General features: G+C 47.9%; 1 protein-coding gene across 4 annotated transcripts in view; it reads left to right on the top strand.

Moving 5' to 3' along the window:
* The window catches only part of MAD1L1 (mitotic arrest deficient 1 like 1), a 558,561-nt gene that overhangs the window by 308,410 nt on the left and 223,425 nt on the right, over positions 1–26,726 (top strand). For all 4 annotated transcript variants that reach the window (XM_030577083.1, XM_030577082.1, XM_030577084.1 and 1 more), the window contains exon 14: positions 19,758–19,846. In XM_030577083.1, the coding sequence (XP_030432943.1) occupies positions 19,758–19,846 (89 nt within the window). The remainder of the gene's footprint in view (positions 1–19,757; positions 19,847–26,726) is intronic.

Genomic DNA, 26,726 nt, shown 5'->3' with positions numbered 1-26,726 from the left:
TAAAATGGGAAGGTATGACCCGGAAGCGCCTGCTTCATTCTTTGTGTTGTGTTCCTTTTCTTTGCTGTAGCAAGAGGGTTTTGTGATGGCTCATTTCGCTGGAAAACTTGAGTGCTTCTAAATCAACTCTTCCACAGGCTGTTCTTGGCAGGGGTTTGAGGAACAACAGGGATGACTTCAAGCATCTCTCAGTGTTTCTTGGGGGCCACTGGAAGCCCCTGCTGAGAGAGCTGCTTCTTTCACATAATGCTAATTAGGTTCCCTGCACAATTCCCCAGCTTCTTATAACAGGGAATTCAGAAAACAGGCTGAGTATGGCCCCAGCTCTTCCTCCTTCTTGCAGCCAAGACAGGAGTCAGAAGAGTGCCTCCAGCATAGCGAACACCTGCAAAATTGTGGCTGCTGTGTTTGCAGGAATGTAAAAGAGCTTTGCTCAAACTGGCCCCAGTTCTGAGGGGGCTGCATTTGGGTTCAGGGAACCACCTCAGGATGAGATGTGTTTGAAATCTGAATCAAGCACTCAGTCTGCTAACAAGGGCTTCTTAGCTTCCTATGGAATCAAGCAAGGACTGACATTATCATGCATCTGTCCTGGGAGACAGAGGAAACACAGAGCTGGAGTTTTAGACTTTTCTTTCCCCTTCATCCTTTCTCCAGGTTAATTAGTTGAAATACATATGTTCATTGACAGTTTTCTCTGACCACTTATTTGATGATTTGCTGGCAAGAAAACTAATATGGAAAATACTAAAATAAGTGAATAAGTAAGCCACCATCAAATCACAGTTCTTTGGAATGCATTGACAGTTCTTCCATCATTTATTGCTAGGAATAGTGCACACAATCTATTTGGGCAGAGCAAACTTTGTACATGAGGAGGTGGAATATCTCTGCAGCCTCATTGGTGGTTTTGATTCTGAATTAGTACTAGGAGGCTCAATTTGAGCAGACATCCCTTTTCCTTTGAGAGGTTTATCCTATTCTCTTGGGAAAAGCACCCTTTTGCTGCTTTGTCGAAAGCTGTGAGACTTACAATGCACTGGTACTCCTGACTGCATTAGATGGGATTCTGGCTTACTGACTGTGGAAGCTTTGTCAGGTTCCCTGCAGAGATTGTTATTCAATGTTACGCTGTTCCTAACCAGGGGTAATGGGAAGGAGGTGTCAGCCATTTAAATCTAATTACTCTGGAGCTTCTTTGCTCTCAGTGGACACCAGCTGTTTTGCTCTCCCTGGCGGGAGGAGCTTTCCATAATAATTAAACAAAACAGTCATCTAAAAGCTGGTGAAAGTGGTGAAGCGGGTCTGATAACAGCTGAGAGGATCTGAGCTGATGAACATGGAAATGATCCCCCTGCAGAATGAGCTGTTAGAGGCTGGAAAGGGGGCATTGTTTTGAACCTAGGTTGTTTCACAAGCTTTTGCTGACGGGGAAGCCACCAGGTCCTGCACCCCCACTTTGCAGTCAGACGTGACTCTTAGCCAGCCAGTAAAACAAAGGTTTATTCGATGACAGGAAAAGGATCTAAAACAGAGCTTGTTAGGTACAGAGAACCGGACCCCTTGGCCGGGTCCGTTCTGGGAGTCAGTGAGCCAGACCCCCACGTCTGCCCTCAGCCAGCTCCAGACTAACCACCCCTTCCAGCCCCTCCTCTCTCTCAGCTCTTTTCCCGGGCCAGGAGGTCACCTGATCTCTTTGGGCTTGTCTACATCAGAAAGTTGCAGCGCTGGTGAGGGAGTTACAGCGCTGCAACTTTGAAGGTGTACACATCTGCAGGGCATCACCAGCGCTGCAACTCCCTGTTTGCAGCGCTGGCCGTACTCCCGTTTTGTCTCGGGTGTAGAGGATCCAGCGCTGGTGATCCAGCGCTGGTAATCCAATGTAGACACTTACCAGCGCTTTTCTTGACCTCCGTGGAAGGAGGAAGCCTCTGGTAATCAAGCTGGTCTCCTTTCCCGGTTTGCTCTCTCGTTCCCGGAACCCCGAGCAAGCAGGTCTCCTTCCCTGCAGTTTGCAGGGTGGCTCCGGGAACGCGAGAGCAAACCGCGGCGAAGCTGGTCTCCTTTCCCGGTTTGCTCTCTCGTTCCCGGAACCCCGAGCAAGCAGGTCTCCTTCCCTGCGGTTTGCTGGGTGGCTCCGGGAACGCGAGAGCAAACCGCGGTGAAGCTGGTCTCCTTTCCCGGTTTGCTCTCTCGTTCCCGGAACCCCGAGCAAGCAGGTCTCCTTCCCTGCGGTTTGCTGGGTGGCTCTGGGAACGCGAGAGCAAACCGCGGCGAAGCGGGTCTCCTTTCCCTGTTTGCTCTCTCGTTCCCGGAACCCCGAGCAAGCAGGTCTCCTTCCCTGCGGTTTGCTGGGTGGCTCCGGGAACGCGAGAGCAAACCGTGGCGAAGCTGGTCTCCTTTCCCGGTTTGCTCTCTCGTTCCCGGAACCCCGAGCAAGCAGGTCTCCTTCCCTGCGGTTTGCTGGGTGGCTCCGGGAACGCGAGAGCAAACCGCGGCGAAGCGGGTCTCCTTTCCCGGTTTGCTCTCTCGTTCCCGGAACCCCGAGCAAGCAGGTCTCCTTCCCTGCGGTTTGCTGGGTGGCTCCGGGAACGCGAGAGCAAACCGCGGTGAAGCGGGTCTCCTTTCCTGGTTTGCTCTCGCGTTCCCGGAACCCCCCTTGAAGCCGCCCAACAGCACTGCAGTGTGGCCACATCTAACACCACTTGCAGCGCTGGTTGCTGTAAGTGTGGCCACTCTGCAGCGCTGGCCCTATACAGCTGTACTAATACAGCTGTAACAACCAGCGCTGCAAAATTTTAGATATAGACATGGCCTTTGTCTCCAACACCTTCAGCTGGCACCTTTGCAGAGAAGGGGCCCAGGCCATCAGTTGCTAGGAGACAGAGTGCCAGGCATTTAGGTGCACTGTCCCTTTGCTCTTCAGCAATCACATGCCCTTATCCCACCACCTAGATACTTAAGAACTGCATGGTGGACATTGAGGCACCAACACAGTATTCAGAGGAAACATCCCAACACAGTATTCAGAGGAAACATCAAGAACATTCCCAGTTCGTCACATCTCTCCCCCTTTCGAGACTGAACTGAGCCAGGTCACTTCAGCCAGTGACCTGGGGAAGTTCGAACCCACCAAGGTTCCCATGGATGCACCAGCATCTCTCCCATTCCTTGGTGAGAGTTACACCAGGGCAGTCCAGTCTCACGTCCTCCCTTAGGTCAGGTGTGCTCGATGGCACTTGCAGGCCGCATGTGGGAAGGTTTATGCAGCCCACACCCTTTGCCACCCCAGTACCCCTGGGGTTCAAGCTGGGATTGGGTCTTTTCCCAGCCCTCTGGTCTGTGATTCGGGCTCCCTTGATTAAGAGCCCTCAGCTTGGCCTTGGCCAGCCTTGGGCTTGGGCCGCCACTCCACACCTTGTGGCCCAGATAAAACACCTCTGCCGTCCCCACCTTACACTCTCCAGCTTTTACCGTCAGTCCCACCTCCTTGAGGCAGCCCAGCCCCCTTTTCACCTGGGACACCTGTTCCTCCCAGGTCTGGCTAAAGATGCACATGTAATCAGTGTCTGCCAGGGCCAAGTTCTCCATCACCCTCTGCTTGTCTAGAATCTCCCCAGGCCTAGGCATGGGGTCGGCATCAGACATTATGATGGCTTTAAGCTTCCAATAGCCCCCACAAAACCAGATCATCCTGTCTCCCTTGCGGATCAGCCCCACGGGTGAGGCCCATGGGCTGTAAAACGACTGGATCCCATCTAAAGCCAGCAGGTCCTTGACCTCTCTCCCCAGGTTCTGGGCTGCTTTCCCAGTGACTCTGAATGAGGCACACCTGATGGGGAGATTCGCTCCCACCTCAGGGAAGAGATCCCCCAGGGTGTCTTCCCCCTTTTCCTCCTAATCCTTCCTTTCCGGGTCCAGGGGTCCCCTCAATCTCCTCCCATCCAGCAGTTCAAACGGGAAGAACCCTGTGGATTCCTGGGGCACCACCAGCTGCCTCCCAATTCCCCTCAGTTCTACTTCCCCTTGGGGAGCCCATTCCCGGTACAGGAATCCCTTCTCCAGCAGGACTCTGTCCCTGCAGCCTTCCCCAAGGGGGTTTGCAGCGCTGTGGCCAGCAAGTTCCCTCAGCTTCTCCAAGAAGGGATCCTTCTGCAGCTCGGTCTGGGATTCAGCTGCTGGGGCAGGGAGTGGAACCTGTTCCCTCTCGCTGGCTGGGCCTGGGGTCACGGCCCCCCTGAGCCCTGTCCCTGGTAGCTCCCTCCCTGCTGTGTAATCACTTCCCAGCAGCACGTCTGGACCAGGCAAACCTGTTTGGCAGCTGACCTGCTCTGCCTGGGTGTCCCCGCACTCAGCTGGGGTCTCAGCTCCCCCCCCCCCCCCCCCGTGCTCAGCACTGCCCTTGCTGTCCCAGTGGGGGCAGGCAGCGAGCTCTCTGCTCTGGTCACAGCATCAGAGCCAGCATGAGCCCCCTCTCCACTAGTGTGCAGGGGGGCAGGGAACATCTCTCCTTCCCACCCAGCCCCAGGGGCTGGTTACAGGTAGGCAGGTATCCTGAGCCCAGCAGCCCCTCCCCCCTGCCAGCCAGGTCATTTGCATTTTCACTGACCATTTCCATCCTAGCCAATTCGTTCCCTGGATTTGAATTCAAACCCTCGGCTGTTACAGGAGCGGGGCCTGGATCCTGTCCCATGGGGAGACAGTCACCCCCCAACAGGGCCTCCCAGCCGATATCCTGAAGAACCCAACCACCAGCCAGCCCGACGCCTCCTGGGTCTGCACAGGGATCTGGACCATAGGCAGGGCGAGGGGCCTCACCCCAGGGAACTTTCCCAGGTCCCATAGTCCCTCAGCATCTGGGGCTGCACCACCACAGTTCTCTCTGTCCCAGGGTCTCGCCCCCGCAGGCATGTTTCCCCACTGACCCTTGGGCAGCCCCCTATGTCTCTCTGCTCCACCATCACCAGTCCACGCTGCTGCTGCTCCTCCTGCAGCTTTTCCTCGGGCTCTTGCTTTCTCTCACGGTCCTCTCGCTCTCTCGGGCTCTGCTCCCATCCCATCCGTCTCCAATCTCCTGATGGGGAACCCAATCGTGAAGACCCTCATCTGATTGGGGACCAGACTCCTGGGGATGCCTGGCTGATGCTCCAGCTGCTCTCAGATCCTCTTGTAGCCCCATTTGGGCCAGGAATCTGCTCCTCAGAGCGGTCCTTCTCCTCCAACTGCACTATTAACTGTGCCTTGGTGAATTTCCCCATGCGTAACCCTCTCTTTGTGCACAGGATCACAATGTCCTTCTCAAGGAGATGGTGATAGGCCATCATTTCACCATTCCCAAGTGGCTCTGGACTCACAGGCCTGTGTGCTCTTGGCTCCCCCATGGTTTCCAGGAAGAACCCCTGGTGAGCCAGCCCTTCTCGTGATCACCACCTCTTTGCCAGGGTCGAGCTGCAGACTCCTCCGCCCCTGGGACTGCTCCTGCAATCCCCAGGGGAACCCTGCTACTGCAAAAATCCTTCTCTCTCCCAGGGTCGAGCGGCAAGCTCCTCCGCCCCTGAGACTGCTCGCTGCAGTCCTCAGAGGGACCCCGTTACTCCAACAGTCCTTCTCGCTGGTCACACACTCCCAGAGGTTAACCGCCCCCTCAAACCGTCCCTCTCTGAGCCTTCAGCACGTGTGGTCCTCATTACCCGTCCTTTGTTTTACTGCTCCCCAGTCACTTACTGCAAGCAGTGCCATTCACGGGGTGCAGTACGTCCCGCCGCTGCCACCAGTTGTCACGGAGTCACCGGGCGATGTTCTGGAACTGCTTCCCCCAAGCCAGTCAGGACTTTGGGGAGCCTCCTCTCCCTTGGAGCAGACTTGTTCAGGGCAAGAAGCTCACACATCTTCACCTCTTGGGTCTCTCCTTGGAGCATTCAGCATCCTCTGCCCCTTCGTGCGCTTCCCACAGCGAGTCCACCCCAGCGGGGTCCTGAGGAAGCCACAGGGTCCTGCACCCTCACTTTGCAGTCAGACGTGACTCTCAGCCGGCCATTAAAACAGAGGTTTATTCGATGACAGGAACAGGGTCTAAAACAGAGCTTGAAGATACAGCGAACCGGACCCCTCAGCCGGGTCCATTCTGGGTGGCAGTGATTTAGACCCCCACGTCTGCCCTCAGCCAGCTCCAGACTAACCACCCCTTCCAGCCCCTCCTCTCTCTCAGCTCTTTTCCCGGGCCAGGAGGTCACCTGATCTCTTTGTCTCCAACACCTTCAGCTGGCACCTTTGCAGAGAAGGGGCCCAGGCCATCAGTTGCTAGGAGACAGAGTGCCAGGCATTTAGGTGCACTGTCCCTTTGCTCTTCAGCAATCACATGCCCTTATCCCACCACCTAGATACTTAAGAACTGCATGGTGGACACTGAGGCACCAACACAGTATTCAGAGGAAACACCAAGAACATTCCCAGTTCGTCACAGGCCCCTAAGCACAAGGGCGATCAGAGAAGCTCCGTGTGCTGCCTCTGCCACCAGCATCGGCTCCACAGCTCCCATTGGCCAGGAATCACAGTTAGCTCCCTAAGTTGTGGCCAGAATCAGCATGGATTGTTGTTCATTTTTTGTTGTGTTTTTGCATAACTTCTAAGACTCTGCTTATAATAGTGGTCTGAGGTTTTATGCCCAAATATTAAAACTCTTGGACAGCTAGTTTTACGTAACACACATGCATCTCTGTATGTATATGCACTCAAATTTTTTCAAGTGGAATTGCATCTCTCTGCACCAGGGCTGAATTGGGCCTATAAATTTGTTTGCAACTTTACCAATATGTCCCTGCAACATCACAGTGTAGAAGGAGATGTTTTGGGGGAAAAGCCATGAGCTGCCTTGCAGATCAGGAGCTAAGAAGGGCGTGGGTGAAACCTCATTAGGGGTCTCTTAAGTTAGATCAGCTAAACTTTATTAGTGCATGTACCACTTTCTTTAAAATTGTGAAATGAATTAGGTGACTATCAAGTGCATGTACCACAGTTTGGGAACCTCTGGATTAGATGAATTAGTTAAAACCTATGCTGTGTTTTGAAAATACAAATGCTATTTCAGTGCTAAATCTGATTATTATTATTATAATCTTCCCTTTTGTGAGGTTGCTGGGGGTGGTGGTGATGAAGAGTGACCTTGGAGCCAAATTTTAGATCACAGAGCTGTGGGTTCGTTGCTGGCAGTAACAAAACCCAGTGTTCTCTGTTAGTTCAGAAAAGCAAGGCACAGAGGTAAGGTGCATCTGGGGGGAATGTTGTTTGCAATCGATAGCTGTTCCTTGACAGCTGAAGTAATTTTGTCATTTTTTTTTTAAGACTGTCCTGGCAGGAGAAGAGGGGTTGATTCCTGCAAGTGAACGAGTCCTGCTGATGGGATGGATAGAAACTGCCTCATAAGCAGGATCCTGGGGGGTGGAAACCACATGACAATGAAGGGAGGGGAAGGTGGCTGCTGCAGGCGTCCGGCAGTGACAGCTTCTTCTCCCTTGACACTTCATTCGCTTGTAGCAAGCGCTCCTAGTAATTACGCCTCTTAATTTAGGAGAGCGAGTGGGAGAAAGGAATATAAATTTGTGTATTAGCTTTAGAGATTGGAAATAGGGCAAGCGAACCTTCTCTCCGAGAGATTATATTTTGAAATGAAATAGAGTGACATTCAGTATAAACTTGAAAAATTGCTCTCTTTAACAGCAACAGGAGGAAAAAAACACAATCCATATTGCATTGGAGAGAAGCTGAAGTCTGTGTGTGTGTATGTGTGTGTATTCGCACTCACGTCTGTTTATCTGTATGTATATATGCAATTATATAGAGATACATGTGTTTTTAGGAACCTATTTGTTGGAAGACTATTTAACCTTAGCCCTCCCTTCCCACTGATAAAGGACACTGACTTTGTTGTTACAGACCAATTAGCCCCATATAGACAGTGGGATTCGGGGCATGTCTGATCCGGTTAGCTCTTGTGTTTTTAAAACATTTATAAATGCGTTGTTGTTTTTTGCTTTGTTTCAGTCAAGTGTGAAATAGTTCTAAAGCACCATTATTTGGCCTCCAGTTTTTCTCCATGTGGTCCTCATGCTCCATAATAGCATCAAGGATTAGCTTTCCTAGGAAAAAGCCCTAACTAATCCTGTGCCTTTTAGCCCATTTCTCAATGGCAAGTCATATAATATTTTTATAGTAAATACTGCTGTGTTTCTTTGAAGAAGAGTTGGGTCAAAGGTGAGCAACTTGCTGCTCAGCCATTGAGAATCCGGTGCTGCTGGCTCTTCCCGAATGTTTTCTGCCCCTGATATTTTAGGCGACATTTGCATTCCCCTGTATGTTGAGGGTTCATGGTGAAGGTGGTAAGAAGCCTTGTCTTTGTACAGAAAAGCTGATCAGAAGGAATTGAGTATGGAGTTTAGAGCCTTAGTAGTATTGCCATGTACCCAAAGGAGTATGGCCAAATGAGAAGGAGCTGTTACCACCAGACACCTACATTAGTCACCTTCTTCTCCCTGTCATGTTGTTCCTCACCCCTAGGATCCTGCTTATGTGGCAGTTTCTATCTATCCCATTACTAGGACTTGTTCACTTTTAGGAGGCAACCCCTCCCTTCCCGCCAGGACAGTCCTAAAATGGCTGTCACAAGGGGTGTGGGATCTTTGTTCAGACACCACATTTGTTTCTTTAGAGGCAACTTGAGACAGGAGGTCACCAGACTTGCTGCACTGGCTCGTTGAAAGGGAAGTAAATAAAATTCATATTTATTGATGCATCCTTTATAGATGATTACAACTGATATTACTAGAATAATTGACATCTCAAATGTCTGTTGGAGAGTGATGCATTTCATTTTCAAAGCTGAGTGTGTGGCCCATATAAGGGCTCCTTCAGAACATTAGAATGGCCATACTGGGCCAGATCGATGGTCCATCTAGCCCAGTATCCTGTCTTCTGACAGTGGCCAGTGCCTGGTGCTTCAGAGGGAAAGAACAGAACAGGACAATTATGGCATAATCCCATCCCCTGTTGTCCGATCCCAGTATCGGGAACCCAGAGGCTTAGGGGCACCCAGAACATGGGGTTGCTTCCTGGACCATCTTGGCTAATAGCCATTGATGGACATATCCTCCATGAACTTATCTAATTCTTTTTTGAACCCATTATAGTTTTGGCCTTCACGAAACCCTCTGGCAAGGAATTCCACAGGTGGACTGTGTGTTGTATGAAAAAATGCTTCTTTTTTTTTATTTTAAACCTGCTTCCTATTAATTTCATTGGGTGACCCACAGTTCTTGTGTTATGTGAAGGAGTAAACAACACTTTCTTATTCACTTTCTCCAAACCATTCATGATTTTATAGACCTCTGTCATATCTAGGGTGCTACGAAATTCATGGTCCATTTTGGTCAATTTCACAGTCAGAGGATTTTAAAAATAGTAAATTTCATTATTTCAGCTATTTAAATCTGAAATTTCACAGTGTTATAATTGTAGCGGTCCTGACCCAAAAAGGAGTTTTGTGCGGGGTGGGGGAGGGGTTTGCAGTACTGCTACCCTTACTTCTGTGCTGTTGCTGGCAGCAATGCTGCCTTCAGAGCTGGGCAGCTGGAGAGTGGTGGCTGCTGGCTGGGAGCGCCACCAGCAGCAGTGCAGAAGTAAGGATGGATGGCATAACCTTGTGATCGCCCCCCACCCCCAACTCTCTTTTGTTTCAGGACTCCCCATTTGAAAAACACTGGTCTCCCCCGTGAAATCTGTATAGTATAGGGTAAAAGCACACACACAAAGACTAGATTTTGTGGCGGGAGACCAGATTTCATGGTCCAAGACGTGTTTTACATGGCCATGAATTTGGTAGGACCCGTATCATATCCTGTCTTAATCGTCTCTTTTCCAAGCTGAACAGTCTTCTTAATCTCTCCTCATATGGAAGCTGTTCCATACCTATAATCATTTTTGTTGTCCCTCTGTTGTCCTTTTTACATTTCTAAAATATTTTTTGAGATTAGGTGACTAGAATTGCATGCAGTATTCAAGGTATGAGCATACAGTGGATTCATATAATGGCATTATGATATTTTCTGTCCTATTATCTGTTTCTTTCCTAATAGTTCCTAAAAATCTGTTAGCTTTTTTGACTGCTGCTGCACATTGAGAAGATGTTTTCAGAGAGCTAGCCACAATGACTCCAAGATCTTTCTTGATTGGTAACAGCTAATTTAGACCCCATCATATTGTATGTGTAGTTGGGATTATGTTTTCCAGTATGCATTACTTTGCATTTACTAACACTAAATGTCATCTGCCGTTTTGTTGCCCAGTTTTGGGAGATCCCTTTGTAACTCTTTGCAGTTTGCCTTGGACTTAACTATCGTGAGTAAATTTTGTATCATCTGCAGACTTTGGCACCTCACTGTTTACCTCTTTTTCAAGATCACTTATGAATATGTTGAACAGCATGAATATGTCCCAGTACAGATCACCGGTGGACATCACTATTTACATCTCTCACCTTTGAAAACTGACCATTTATTCCCACCCTTTGGTTCCTTTCTTCTAACCAGTTACTGATCCATGAGAGGACCTTCCCTCTTATCCCATGACTGCTTACGTTGCTTAAGAACTTTTGATGAGAGACCTTGTCAACGGCTTTCTGAAAGGTCAAGCGCACTATATCCACTGGGTTACCCTTGTCCACATTTGTTGACCCCCTAAAAAACTCCAATAGATTAGTGATGCATGGTTTCCCTTTAGAAAAGCTGTGTTGACTCTTCCCCAACCAAATTATGTTAATCTATGTGTCTGATAATTCTGTTCTTCACTATAGTTCCGATTACTTTGTCTGATATGAAGTTTAGGCTTAGTGGCATGCAGTTTCCAGAATCACCCATGGAACCTTTTTAAAATTTGGCATCACGTTAGCTATCCTTCAGTCATCTGGTACAGATGCTGATTTAAGCAATAGGTTACATACCACGATTAGTAGTTCCAGAATTGCATATTTGTGTTCCTTCAGAACTCTTTGGTGAATACCATCTGGTTCTGGTGACTTATTAGAGTAGAACCTCAGAGTTACAAACACCTCCAGAATGGAGGTTGTTCGTAACTCTGAAATGTTATAACCCTGAACAAAACTTTTTTGTGGGTCTTTAAAAAATTTACAACTGAACGTTGACTTAATACAACTTTGAAATCTTACAATGCAGAAGAAAAATGCTGCTTTCCCTTAATTTTTTAGTAATTTACGTTTAAAACAGTACTGTACTGTATTTGCTTTTCTCTCTCTCTCTCTCTCTCTCTCTCTCTCTCTCTCTCTCTCGCTGCTGCCTGATTGTGTACTTCGGCGTATGATGACTGGTCAATTCGTAACTCTGGTGTTTGTAACTGCGGTTCTGCTGTACTGTTTAATTTATTCCAAAACCACCTCTAATGACCCCTTAATCTGGGACAGTTCCTCGGGTTTGTCACCTAAAAAGAATGACCTAGGTGTGGGAATCTCCCCTTTGTTTCATTCTAGTCTTCAGGTACAGACTCCTCCCTTCCAAGCTTGCCTGGTGTGAGGAACTGGGAAAGTTCTTAATGTTTTCTCTGAATACTGTATTGGTGCCTCAGTGTCCCCAATGCAGTTCTTAAGTATCTGGCAAAGCCAAGGGCCAGTGCACCTAAATGCCTGACACTCTGTCTCCTAGCAACTGATGGCCTGGGCCCCTCCTCTGCAAAGGTGCCAGCTGAAGGTGTTGGAGACAAAGGGATCAGGTGACCTCCTGGCCCGGGAAAGGAGCTGAGCAGAGAGGAGGGGCTGGGAGGGGTTGTTAGTCTGGAGCTGGCTGGGGTCAAGGGTGGAGGGCAGACCTGGGGGTCTGGCTCACTGCCCCCCAGAATGGACCCAGCCGAGGGGTCCGGTTCGCTGTATCTACAAGCTCTGTTTTAGACCCTGTTCCTGTCATCGAATAAACCTCTGTTTTACTGGCTGGCTAAGAGTCACGTCTGACTGTGAAGTGGGGGTGCAGAACCCGGTGGCTTCCCCAGGACCCTGCTGGGGTGGACTCGCTGTGGGAAGCGCACGGAGGGGCAGAGGATGCTGAATGCTCCAAGGAGAGACCCAGGAGGTGAAGCCGTGTGAGCTTCTTGCCCTGAACAAGTCTGCTCCAAGGGAGAGGAGGCTCCCCAAAGTCCTGACTGGCTTGGTGGGGAGCTGTTCCAGAGCATCGCCCGGTGACTCCGTGACACCTGGTTTTGATACATTTAAATATTTATGTATTGAAATAGCTGATTGAATTGTGTTGAGATTTGTGGCAAACACAACCTCTCAGTTCACCTTTCCATACTGTTGCCATACAAATTCACTTCTTATTTATCTCCGCCTTTTAAATTCAGCTCTTTTGCTGAGGAAGGCCTTTCAAAGGATGGTGCCTCACTAAGCCCATTATTCACCATAAGAAACTTTAGATGTTGATAATGGATTCACCACTTCCCCCTTTTTCACAATTCCCAAAATGCTGAATTGGAGGCAGAAAATCTTCATCTTCAGTATAAAGTTGTTGGATCAGCCCCTCATTGTAACTCATTCATTTAGAGCACATTGATTATTGTAACAGTAACAATGTGTCTCCAGTCGTGTAGTGTTGTATGAAATCTGTGTACATAAAGTGGGCAAATAAATCCCTGACTCTTTGTTTTCATCACCCAAACAAATGCATATTTTAACACTGAACTGAAATATTGTTTTAAACAAAATGCAAAGGCTGCTTTGAAATCCGGGATCTTAAAGCTGGGCACAGAAATCTGTATTTTGGTGTGTGTAGCTATGTATCCTGACTTTCACAGGCAACTTAATATTCAAAAATGTCCCATTTTCAAAAGTGATTGGGAAATTTAGGAGCTTGAGTCCCATGGGAGTTCCAGAGTTTGTAAGGTTACGTCTTCACTACCCGCCGTATCGGTGGGTAGCAATTGATTGCTCGGGGATCAATATATCACATCTCATCTAGACGCGATATATCGATCCCGGAACTCCACCAACCCCAACGGAGTTGCAGAGTCGACATGGGGAGCCGCGGACATCGATTCTGCACCCTGAGGATGGTGAGTAATTCGATCTTAGATACTTCGACTACAGCTACGTTATTCATGTAGCTGAAGATGCATATCTGAGATCGATTTTCCCACGTGGTGTAGACCAGCCCTAAGTCACTTTTGAAAATGAAACTTGGACCTGGTCTCCACCTAAAACATAGGTTGACCTAGTTACATTATGGGGGAGGGATAGCTCAGTGATTTGAGCATTGGCCTGCTAAACCCAGGGTTGTGAGTTCAAGTCTTGAGAGGACCACTTAAGCATCTGGGGCAAAAATCTGTCAGAGACAGTACTTGGTCCTGCTGTAAAGGCAGGTCACTGGACTCAATAACCATTCAAGGTCCTTTCCAGTTCTATGAGATAAGTATATCTCCACACTAAAACATTTCACACTGAGAGATAGTTAAGCCAATCTAAGCCCTGGTGGAGAGAGATCAAGGGAAGTTACTGCCTCTCAAGGGAGTGGATTTGCTACTGTGACAGAAAAACCCTTCCATTGCTGTAGCAAATGTGTGTGTTTCAGTGATGTAACTGGATCTCTGCCACTGTAGCACTTGTAATATAGATATAGCCTTAGATTCCTGGGTAACAGGTGCTTTTGAAAATGACTGACCAAGCAACCACACCCCAGGGAGCTGTGAGGACTTAGCACCTTGAGAATTGGGCCTTGTCTACACCACAAAGTTGCAGCGCTGGTGAGGGAGTTATAGCGCTGCAACTTAGGAGGTGTACACATCTGCAGGGCATCACCAGCGCTGCAACTCCCTGTTTGCAGCGCTGGCCGTACACCCGTTGAAACTCGGGTGTAGAGGATCCAGCGCTGGTGATCCAGCGCTGGTCATCAGGTGTAAACACTCACCAGCGTTTTTCTTGACCTCCGTGGAATAAACAGGTATCCCAGCATACCAGAGGAAGCCTCTCTGGTAATCAAGCAGGTCTCCTTCCCCGCAGTTTGCAGGGGGATTCGGGGAACGCAAGAGCAAACCGCGGGGAAGCAGGTCTCCTTCCCCGCGGTTTGCTCTCGCGTTCCCCTAACCCCTGTGCACGCAGATCTCCTTCCCCGCGGTTTGCAGGGGGGTTCGGGGAACGCGACAGCACACCGCGGGGAAGGAGATCTGCTTGCACGGGGGTTCAAAAAACACCGGAGCAAACCGCTGGGAAGGAGACCTGCTTGCAGGGGGGTTCGGGGAACACCGGAGCAAACCGCTGGGAAGGAGACCTGCTTGCACAGGGGTTCGGGGAACGCGACAGCACACCGCTGGGAAGGAGACCTGCTTGCAGGGGGGTTCGGGGAACACCGGAGCAAACCGCTGGGAAGGAGACCTGCTTGCACGGGGGTTCGGGGAACGCGACAGCACACCACGGGGAAGGAGATCTGCTTGCACGGGGGTTCAAAAAACACCGGAGCAAACTCCTGGGAAGGAGACCTGCTTGCACGGGGGTTCGGGGAACGCGACAGCACACCGCTGGGAAGGAGACCTGCTTGCAGGGGGATTCGGGGAACACCGGAGCAAACCGCTGGGAAGGAGACCTGCTTGCACGGGGGTTCGGGGAACGCGACAGCACACGGCGGGGAAGGAGATCTGCTTGGGGGAGGGGGGTATTCGGGGAACACTGGAGCAAACCGCGGGGAAGGAGACCTGCTTCCCCGCGGTTTGCTCTCGCGTTCCCCTAACCCCCCTTGAAGCCGCCCAACAGCGCTGCAGTGTGGCCACATCTAACACCACTTGCAGCGCTGGTTGCTGTAAGTGTGACCACTCTGCAGCGCTGGCCCTATACAGCTGTACTAATACAGCTGTAACAACCAGCGCTGCAAAATTGTAGATGTAGACATACCCTTGGTATTAACTCATTAGCAGAATATCTGGGGGGATGGAGCTTAAAAGTGACAAATGCCACAAGTGTAACTTGAAACCAAATATCTGAAAATGAAGGATCTGTTTTTCTTACCAGCTGGTAGCCCAGTTCAGAGTTGTGTGTTTTTCTTTCCATCTCTAAGGATCTCAGACACTTCAAGGGAAATAAAACAGGCTGAATTCCTTATTTTACTGTCAGTGTTTTAAAGTCATCAACACTTTCAGGAGAAAGATCTTGAACTCCTGTCCTCTGGCAGGTTCAAAGTAGGGGAATGAGAGGAGAGGAGAAAACCATTCCACTTAATTCTAAACGTATTAGTAATTTCCCCTCTATTCTGTAAATGATAAGGTCTGAGATGTGCTTTCTATTACTGAAAACATCATGGCAGTTTACCATTTGGGCTTGTACACACCATATACATAATGGCACTTTTAATGAATGAGTTATTTTAAATGTTGGATGTGCCATGATCTCATCCAATCAATAGCTCTAAAGTTGGCCAGAAATCGGGGATTATGGACATCAAGAAAGCGTCAAAGGAACTGGATGAAATGGAATGGAGGGAGGGGGAAGAAAAGAGTCTCTGATGTATTCTGGTTAAAAGGACATTGCATGGTCAAAATGTTAAATATCAGTTTATTTTTTCTCACCATTCACGGCCTCTGACATTACTCATGGTTCAGCCCTTTCCAGTGTCATAAAAACCTCGGCTAACTTAAAAAATAGGCTGGCTTCTTCTGGAGCTAGTAATATATTCTATGGAATGGGGAAAAATAATTAGAGGGCCTAATCCTGAGCAGTTTGAGCTCCTGAAGCGCTCTTGAAAACAGTTTGAGCTTAGCACCTTTCTGGATCAAGCCTATTGTCATCATGACAGGAGATGCAGTAACACAGTGATGCATACCCACCCTGGGCTGAGATTCCCACTCATGCTTTGGCCTCCCTGTATGCCAGGTAAAAGGGCTGGAGCAGCATAAAGGAGCTCCTGAGAGTACATCTGCACTGCAGAAAAAATACTGTGGCAGTGAGTCTCAGAGCTAGACTCAGGCTTTCTCTAGGATACTAAAAATAGCATTGTAGATGTTCCTGCTCGGGCTCCAAGACACACCCTGTCACCAAGTTTAAGAGTCTGAGTGGGAACCTTTACGCTGCTGTTTTTAGCCCCGAAGCTCAAGTCCAATTCACCTGTAGGACTGGGTTCTGAGACCTGCTGCCATGTTTTGGGATTTTTTTTGGTGAGGGGGGAAGGGTTCAGTGTAGAGGTGGGTCAGATGTTTTCAAACTGTGGGGTGCACCCCCCTAGGCAGGCCTGGAGGCACATTTTAGGGGGACAAGCAGCAACACTAGCCAGCTTGTGTCAGCCCCCATTGGAGGACTGAGAGAGAGTGCCGCCTGCACCCCTGGACTCACCTCAGCAGGCCACCCAGATTTCCACTCCTGGCAGCCTCTGCACCTGGCGCTGGCTCCACCCCCAGAGATGGTCCCACACACCACCCCCCAACCTGAAAACCTGAGGGGGGAGGGCAGAGAAGCAGGTATTGGCCTTGCACTAGTGTGCATCCTGACTGCAAGGTAGAAGCAGCTCGCTGCTGAGGAAGCCTTGGCTGTGCCATTATTAAGTATCTGTGTGTCTGAAACTTACAGGTACTTTTCATTTCATTAAAGTTGTGTTAAGGTCTGTGTTAGATTTATGAGCAGGGTATCAAGAATATTTCTTGATGTGTCTATTTTTGGCTGTGCGGGAGGGGCAACCAAATATTGTATCTCAAAGGGGAGCTTAGCTCAAAAAGTTTAAAAACTGCTGACGTAGACGTACCCAAGAAGCCCCAGATCTAGCTAGAGGAGAATTCCCCTGGTACAGGCTCTGAGTGAGACACCCAAAAGCTGTCTTCCAAGACCCCCCTTGCAAGCACAGGGGTGAGGAGGATTTTGGGGTGGGGGGGGGCAGCACGTAGCACTGTGAAGTTTCTGGCAGCATTGTGGCCCAGAAGAAGACAGGGAGAGCTGCTGGGATTTAGGCATCCTCCTCCTCCCCACAGCTGTCTAATTTACACAGGGGATTTTTGCAGCCCCAGGAGCAGCTCAGAATTGGGAGGGCACAAAGGTTACTTAAAACCCTCTTACCTCACTCCATCACAACCCCAGGTTGCTCATAGAGGCACAGCACCGAATCTCACCTGGGTTCTAATAGAGCTGCCTAGGGAGTACTCGCTGTCTAGTTACTAGAAGTGTGACGCTAACTCCTTATCAAATAGGACTCACACTGACACTGTGCCCTCCGGAACAGATATGAGCGCATGTGTACACACAGACACATCTCCCCTCTCCTCTCCCCATTATACACTCAAACCCTTTCCCTCTGCACACAACAAACACATGCAACCCCAAACCCCAGAAAACAGATTCCTAACCCCCCATCTTCTCCAAAGGAACCGGCAGTGATTTATTGGTTCATGTCAGTTAGCAGGTGGCAGTTGGACTCAAGGCTGAGGCCTCTTAGCCTTTGATAAATAGCATATTTACCAGTGCTCCATCTTCAAATGCTATCCACATGTGGCCTAGAAAGCAGCACAAAACTATAATAACAAACCTCATCCCAGCCTTCTGCAGAGCTGGGAAGCAGAGTGTATAATGAATGTTTTCCTGCTAAAAGTAGGTTGGAATTGAAGTCTGCTGCCAGTACCCGTTCCTTGATTCTCATCCCTGGAATTATCTAGAGTGCTTGCTTTATCCCAGCCATCTGTAATGAACTGAGCTGGGACAGATAAGCTCAGTAATCAGAAAATTGAGGGAAGTATTCCTCACTGTGATAATCTTGTCAGCCTGCTAATATACATGAACATTTTTACAGCATAATGATGCAGGAGGGCTTTTTGCTTCTTTCTTCCTTCTCTTTGCTTGAAAGGGTTTTGGCAAATGATGGGAGAATATCAACATCTAGTGTTCCAAAGAGGATTTTGGCTAGAACCTCTTCCCCCGTCTTTCTCCTTTGCTTTAGCCCCTGATGTATCCAAAGGGGCAGGGAATCAGGCTATCCCTGTACCTAGCTATAATGCTGCCATGTTTTTCATGCCTTTCCTGCAGCACACAGGTGTGCGAAGATACATTACACTGGAACTTTGTTTCTGGCGGAGCAGTGTGACTAGGCGTAGCCCTACAATTGAATGCATGTTCTTTTTGCCCACCTACCCACTGTCCCCTTCTTGTAAAAGCAAGAGACTGCTACCAGCTGGCTGCATTTGGACCTAGTACATCAGTGCAGAATTATGATGCTCTACACGTCTAGTCAGCACAGTTGAAGGGTACTGTTTATTAATGTGTTATCTTCCTGATGTTGAATACTGAGCCCTCTGTGTTCATATGGTTTGCATCTCTAATTAGGGTTGTGTTGCTTATTATTTCCCCTGTAAATGGAAAGTGTAGCATCTGGCCATAGATTTATGAGGGGGATTTAGCGATCAGGAGGTACAAGACAGATGCTGAAGGAAGAGCCAAAGTGTGAGGAGGGGAATAGGTGTACAAGAACAGACAATGAAGAATGAGTAGGGAGGGTATCCAGGCTGGGAGGAGACAAAGCAGGGCCGCAGGGTGTCTGAAAGTTACTTACGCTCAGAATTGGTTGTCTCTACTTAGAATGCCTGAGGCTTTTTGGATAATAGTTTAATAGCAGGTAAAATATACCACTTCTCCCTCCCCTTTGCATGGACTTTTGGGCGCTGGATGGGGGACACAGATTTGCATAGTCAAAGGAGACCGAAGCGATTTCTACACATTACTCCCTCTGCTCCCAGCCTGACAGTTATAGGGCCTGAGTAAGAGATTCCATGTGCTCAGATTGTGGCTTGGTTTCCCAGCATAAAGGGAGCTGAGGCAAACTGTTTTCTTAATTTTTCATCCATTGTTTCTCCCCCACCCCACCTGGGCAACTTGTATCTGAAAGGGCTGGAAATTCTCCCTTGTCTGATGGGTGCAGTGTAGAAGCCTCGGACAGAAGTTGGACTGGACAGGGCAATCAGCTTATTTCCTCTGGGAGTTATTGGTGCTAAATGAGGTTGCATTGCCAGTCTAGAACTTCAGGTGCTAGGCATGCAGAGAGTTCTCCACCTCGATTTACTCACCAGGGAATGGATGGGGAAATATTCAGAAGAGGAGCGAGCAATGGCTCTGCTTGAACAAAATCAGTCCTCCCTCCCCTCTCCCTCCGCTGCCCCATACAGCCTTTGAGCAAATGTTGGGAGAGATAATTGGAAGTGTGGCAAGAGAGGGTGTATTAATTGGGGAACTGGTAGTTGGTACATGTAAAACAATTGTATTTCACAAAGTACGTTGGAATGATTTCTATACTGAGAGGGAGCTGGCTGTGGAGTATGAAATGGCTGCCTCCCTGCTGTTTCTCAGCATCATATTATGAGGTGAAGTTGGTTTCCATTTCTGTTGTCTCTAAGCTGAAGAACTACATGACACTGGACACAGCTGCCTGATGGATATGAAGTCACTTATGTGCCAGTAGGATCATAGAATTTGCTGTCGTGAGATGTATTGTGAGCCATCAGGTTGTTGTAAATGCCTGATGCTTCCGAGAAGGTGAAAAAATCCATAATGCATCTGGCCAGTTGTACCTCCATGCAGCGTACTCACGATAAATTCCTTACTGCGAACTTATATTAGAAAAACCTGTGCGCCCATACTTCAAAATATTGAAGTCCCAGGACTCATTACTCCCTGGGAGTCCTGGGCATTCAGCAGTGTGCACCCGTGGCTGTCATGTCTCTGATAGATGAACTAACCTCCTGTCCTGTTCCTGCAGTTGGAAGTGGAGCTAACGAGCCTGAAGTCTCAGGCATGCACAGCAGCTCAGAGCACCTTCATAGCTACTGAGGAAGTGAACGCACTCAGGTGAGCATATGCTGGGAGCTGTTCCTTCTACTTGTTACACAATTGGGGAGAAGGGAAAGGACCAAGTTGATGTTATAAAACGAAACAAATGCTGCATCCTCACTGTTTATTATTTCTATTGTGGTAGCACCTGGGAGTCCTGGTCATGGACCAGGACCCCCGGTCGTCAGCAGGCAGGATTGAACCTGGGACCCTTGGAGCTTATGCATGAGCCTCTGCTGTATGAGCTAACTGTTAGCTAAGGCTGTAGAGCAGACTCATTAATCTCTAAGTGGTCTCGGTGCCACTACATGAGACAGAACACAACACCCAGGTGGTGTGTGGGTTACACAAACACACAACAAAAGGACAGCCCCAGGAAGCTTACAGTATAAGTAACCAAGCTTTAGGGCTGGTCATTACACTGACCTTTTCCTGATAGGATATTTTCATAGTAGAATCCTTCTTTGTCCACCTACCTTCACCTCATGCTCAAGTCACCGCCCAAAACCCCATAAGAAATTCCAAGAGTCATGGAAAAGCCCTGGGGGTCTCTCTCCTTTCTTACACGTTGTCATTTTCAGACCGTTTTTCCACCTTGGGTTTCTCCATGCTCTGTTTTGGAATCTGCTTGAGTCTCTTGCTCTCTGTTAATTCATGTTGCAGTGGCTCCTTCATCACCCCATTTACTTCCCTCCCTGTGCAACAGCTTTGCTGTTTGTTTTTTATTTTACTGGATCTGGACTTTAAGTACAGGACCTGTTAGCATCCATAGAGAGAGGTTTAGAAACAGCCTTTTGTAATACTGATGTGCTTCCAGTGCAGGAGAGAAAAGAAAAATGGTTCCCCTAGTGTGCAGTTGCAGATGGCAGAGGGATACATGTTGTGATTCAATGAGAGAGAAGTTACAAAACAGCATTTCAGCAGAGGATACGTAAGCACTTACAAAAGCTACAGTGAAACTAGACAACCTTTCAGTGTATTTATTAAAGTATTTACAGCTCCCATTCCAAGGTAGGTGAAACAATAAATACCAAGCGCAGAAAGTTCATCTGTATCTAGAATGTTTTAATAAAGTTCCTTCTTTTTAAACTGAGCCAATCTGTTCGATCTTGACAACTTGCATTTGTTGTTCTGAACTGATGTGAGATTCTGGCTGGATTTCCTTCTCTTAATTCTTTTCTATTTTCAGTTCCATCATTGTAAAAGTATTGCTGCCTCTCAGGAGCGAGAGCAGGATTTTGCAGGAGGCACAAATTATTGGTCTGCATCTTATGGATTTTCTAAATTTCCCCTTCCCTGCCCGGCTTGTTTTACAGCTCTAGAAGGGTTGCTCAGTATTAGAATGGAATGGATTTGAAAATGGCTAGTGTTCAGCTAAGCTGTTCTAATACAATAGAGAGCTCTTAAACTGCCCTTTGGGATGTATTTCTCAGGGACAGCTCCCACAAGATAGAGTGGCAGAATTTTGGAGGCCTCTTTCCACCAAATCTTTTAATGAGATGGTACCATAGGTCACACTGTGGTTTTGTTCCCTCCTCCCATGAGGGTAAATCTCATTCTGCCTTTCACATTCTCCGGGGGGCACATAGGACTAGCCTGAAGCATGGTGTTTGCAGCGCTACTGGGGTGTTCAAAATCTCTCCAGCAGCAACAAAACTCATCCCTTATTATGATTAATATTATGCTTCTCTATCAGTAAAACCAGCATCCTATTTGCTGTCTTCTGGGAGCTGGAGGCTTTCAGGATGTTTCTACAGTAACTCCCCAGTCTCCCCCCTCTCTCCTGGTTAGTATGGACTGCAGCACCCTTTCCATTTAGGAGCAATTCCAGTCTCTCTATTTTCACCTCCAAAATTCATTATTCCGTGTTTATCTTCATTAAACAGCATTTGCCGTCTATTAACTGAGCAACTTCAAGGACAGCAGAAAACAAAATGAAACTGCTGGATTTCCACATACCCCAGGACTTCATGAGATTGCTGGTGCCTTCCTTACAGTGGAAATGGATCTCATTTCTCACTTTGTCCATCTTTTCCCTGGTTTGCAAACCTAGCCCCTGAACTGAGGCAGACTTCACAAACAGCACCGTCAGATCCCTTGCAATGATTTTATTACTGAGTGCTAGTAGTGTGCTAGGCGCTCTGCAAGCAGAGGAAGCCCCTGTCCTGCTCTTTAAGGCATGGTGGTCTAAATAGAACTCCAAACTGTGGTGTTTGGGTTTTTTTAAGTGTGAGCCCTTTGCCTGTCAACCCCATAACTCTGCTTCTTTCATTTAAATTGTGCTCGTGAATTCAAATAGAGTGTCCCAGAAGTGGGCTCCTCCCCAGCAAAGCCATTTATATTCTGGAACAGTTCTCCAATGAGGAGCAATAAATTGAAGGCAGAATTGAAAGCTGTGTCAAGCTAAGGGTACATCTACAATACAGGACAAATTTGAATTAGCTTAAACCGATTTTATAAAACAGATATTATAAAGTCGATTATGCGCGTCCACACTAGGCACATTAATTCGGTGGTGTGCGTCGATTTCTGGAGCGGTGCACTGTGGGTAGCTACTGTAAAAGAATGAGGCCAATAATGTCGATTTGCGTCCACACTAACCCTAAATCGATATAGTAATATCGATTTTAGCATTACTCCTCTCGTTTTGTAGGAGTACAGAAATCGATTTAAAGAGCCCTTTAAATCGATATAAAGAGCAGTGTAGTGTGGACGGGTGCAGCATTAAATCTATTTAACGCTGTTAAAATAGGTTTTACAGTGTAGTGTGGACCAGGCCTTTGAGGCCAAGTTTCTAGGGTTGCTTCTCATAGCAGCACCGTCCAGCTCCCTCCTCCCGCCCCACCACAAACACTTCCAGGACCACACACTGCTGCAGCTAGGGTCATCTGAGACATTTGACCTATAAGATTATTTTTGGTAGATTCCCAGTGTAGCTAAACCCTCTTTGTTCAGATGGAAGTCTGTCATTGGACCATTTTTTTGTTGCAAAGGGGGTGCTGGTGTATTTAGTAAAATACAGAACATATTCTAAACCCTGATGATGGTGATTTGGCAGCTAAGCAGGCCTGAGTGGTGTGGCTTCTGCATGCAAGGATGTGAACCTGGGTTTCTTTCCTTTCCTCATCACAATGTTACAACTCTTTTTGCAAGGTGGCTGGAAACAGTATAAAGTTGCTCACTTGGTTTCATCCTTTCCTTCTTGCTGCTCAGCATGTGCAAGTTTTGTGGGCCGTGGGTTTCTAACAGAAAACACACACTGTATGAAGTGTTTTCTTTTAGCTGGAGGTGTCTTCAATCTGGGGCTAGTGGGCAACTTCCCATCCCCTTCTCCACACAAGTAGATGGACTGCTCTGCTGCTGCAGTCTGTTTTCTTCTCAGGAGCAGCCTACTCCAAATATCATTGTTTTCCTTCTACTTTCTGTCCAGGAGAACATGGACTCTCTTCTCTGCAGAATTAAGGAGAAAGCACTTTGTGGCTCCAGAGTTACCCAATCTAGGATGGGGTAGTATTCCACCTCTCCTGCTTCTGGCACCCCCCATGCACTGGGGCTGGGAACTAGTAAAGAGCTCTCTTGCTGTAAATCATGAGAAATTTTCACAGGGTTCCCCCTTGCATGGGGACCAGGAATAGTTTGTTGTGGTTGTCATGTTTCCAGAGGTAGCTGCACCTTCCTGGGCACTTATCATTCTCCTTGGGGTGGCCACCTCACTTAGATCTCAGGCCTCTAGTCCTCTTTCTTGAGGTGGGATCTCGCTATCCACTCCCTCCTGACTGGGGTCTTAGGCTGTAGACTCCTCCAAATCACTAAGATTATCACACCAGGTCTGACTTTAGTTCAGCACTTATAGTTTTGTTCTCTCAGAGGCAGTGACAGAGTTCCTGGTGACCAGCCGGGTGTCCCAAAACAAAGTACTATTTATTCAGAACAGAAGCATTACAGAGAAAAGGCACCTTACAAACAGTAAACATCTAGCTTATCAGGTGTCACCATCTTCCACATGGAAACCCTGTCAGTTTCCAAAGTACTGCAGGGCCTTCCCCTCTCTGTCACAGTCTCGTGTCCATTGTTGGATGAAATGTGAATGGCCCTCTCCAAAGTCAGGGCTGTTTTTTGTTTACCAGGCCTCTTGAACCAGGTCAGACCTATACATGCTATTTCCCTTAGGGGATGAAATTTCCACCGAGTATTTACCTGCATTAGAAATTTGCTCTAATTACCCCCTGCCCTCCTGATATTAGTTCCTGCAGAAAATCCTTTGGCTTCCCCCATTTAGCCAGGAATAAACCACTAGCCAACCCATAAAGATACATACAGCATTTGTAAAATCAATATAATCGTTTTTAAATATTCTGTGTGTCCATAGCTTCTCTCGTAGTGGACCACGGCAGAACCCTTACGTGGCTGACAGCAGGTGGGTGGGTGTGATAAGGAAGGGAAGGAGGGAGGAGTTTTGAAGGGTGGGAAGGGGAATCAGGTGGGGAAGAAATAATTGCGCCCTCCCCTCCTTCTCCATTACAATGTTAAGGTTTTGTCTACGCTATCAAGTTTTGTCGATAAAACTTATGTCGACACCCAGAAGTTGACAAAACAAAAATTGCCAAAGGGTGCTCACAGTTGCTCCCTCTGTCTACAGATCATGTCCACATTGTGTGAGCAATGCATTGTGGGTATGTATCCCACAGTGTAGTGTTGTGGGAAGGCAGAGTTGATCGCTGCACATCTTGGGAGGATTCCCTCCCAGTTCTCCCACAGCTTCCTCAGCTGCCAGGAGTGATATCATGAGTAGCTCTGTGAACTCTCCATGCTGAGGAATGTCAGGGCAACAATCTCCCCTTGCCGCCTCCCTGCGACAACAGTCTGTCTGCTCCTGTGTTCCTAGTGCAGGGCAGAACAGGAGCATTCCAATGATTTGCTCTTTGTTCCCCAAAGGGAGCAGCACACTCAGCTGTTAGGGTATGGCTACACTTGCAGCTGTACAGCGCTGGGAGTTACAGCTGTCTTCGTACAGCTGTGTAGGGAAAGCACTGCAGTGTAGCCACACTGACAGCTACCAGTGCTGCAGTGTGACCACATTTGCAGCATTTGCAGCGCTGTTGGGAGTGGCTAAACAGGCATTCTGGGATACCTCCGAAAACATCTGGAGGCCAATTGGTGGCCACACTGGTGGAGCAGCGCTGCATCCCCAGCGCTGCAATCGTTATGCCCCAGGCAGAGCAGGAGTACAGCCAGCGCCGCAGCCAGGGAGATGCAGCGCTGTATGTGCCTTGCAAGTGTGGACGGTGAGGAAGTTGCAGCGCTGTAAACCCACCACCAGCGCTGCAACTCTCCACTGTAGCCAAGCCCTTAGATACTGGTGGCAGCTTTGAAAGGGGAGGGGTGCATGCCTGCAGGGCAGCAGAGATCAAAACACTGAGCAGAGCAATCAGGGCAGGCATTGTGGGATACTGGTGAAAGCCAGTTCTGTTGGCAAAACAAACAGCAGTGTCTACGCTGGCTCTTTGACAGTAAAGGGAGGGGAAAAGAAAAAAGGCTCTCATGGGGTGAAAGTTTTTTGTTGCTGAAACCGGGCGTTTTTCTCAACAAACGTCACATTGCAGGGTGTACGCTGTCACTGTTTTTTGTTGCCAAAAGGCAGTTTTTGGCAACAAAACTTGGTAGTGTAGACAAAGCCCTAGCGGAGCTGTCCCTGTGGGGTTCCACACGACCAGTTCATGCTGCTGCTCCTTGTTTGTGGGGTGTCTCTAGTCATTGGAGTCTTGCCTGCTGCCAGTGGGGATGCAGGAACTAGGAACATGACTGTCCTTACATTCATTCCCTGTACAATTTGCCATCACAAATTCCCTGTGGCAGAAAACAGATGGAAGAAGAATACAAACTCTCCAAATTAGAAGGTGGGGAAAGAAACCCCACTCCTCATGAGGGAATTATTTTCACTGCTAACATTTACCATGGGCCTCAGCACACCATTCACCTTCAATCCAATGTGCCCGCTCTCCTGGACTAAGCCCAACCAACCCCACCAGTTAGCTGCTCTCTTGAAGGAACCTGAAAAATGGAAGGGAACCATCAGAAGCCAGGGAAAGGAGTGGGAAAGGACTGTGTGCCTCCAGGCATTTCCATATAAACTTCACTGTTAAAAGCTAACTTCTGAAAACAAATGCAGGATAGTCACAAAGGACAAAGAAATCCACGTTAATCCCCTAAATCTATATCCACATCCTGTGAGGGAGTGAAAGCTTTAAAAAAAAAAAATCTTTTGTCTCCTTTTTCTTTAGTATGGAAAGTAAATTTTCACTGAGAAGCTTGAAAGACTTTTATCAGTTTTTCTCCTTCTCCCCTCGAGAACAAAGTGCTCTTTCGTCAGCCCATTTATAGCTCTAAATGTGAAATTCTTTCCCAACTTTATTACTTCCGAGGAGACAATAAAAGCCAATATTAATGCTGTCATTCCACATACCCCTTGTCCCTTATAAATCATATTTGCCATATTCTTCAGATCTCGTAATGGGAAAGGGTGGTCAAACAATTTAGTTTGTTGACCACAGGGTATAACAAACCGTGTTTAGTCAGTAACCCGTTTTACTTGGATTGTGATAAATCTGGAAAGGCTGCTGTTTTAGAACAAATAAATAAAAGTAATACATTAAAAAACAGCTTTAGTAGAGACTTAAGTGACAACAGCTGAAGGACCTTTTCAGCTGGAACAAATCTGAACTTTTTCTTTCTGCTGTCAAACAGAAACTTGAGTAAATCCTAAGTGTTGTCTATGAATTTAGTGAGTAGGTAGAGTTACAGTGATTCAAAAGAAATTCATGTTCGTGCCAATGCCTGTTAGTCACACTTGCTGGAAATCTCTGCTCCATTCCTAACACCATCTCATTGCCATCTGGAT

This window comes from Gopherus evgoodei, chromosome 10, assembly GCF_007399415.2.
Source record: "Gopherus evgoodei ecotype Sinaloan lineage chromosome 10, rGopEvg1_v1.p, whole genome shotgun sequence".
In the NCBI taxonomy this organism is placed as follows: Eukaryota; Metazoa; Chordata; order Testudines; family Testudinidae; genus Gopherus; species Gopherus evgoodei.
The sequence above is the reverse complement of the archived record's forward strand: the minus strand, read 5'-3'. Positions and strand labels throughout refer to the sequence as shown.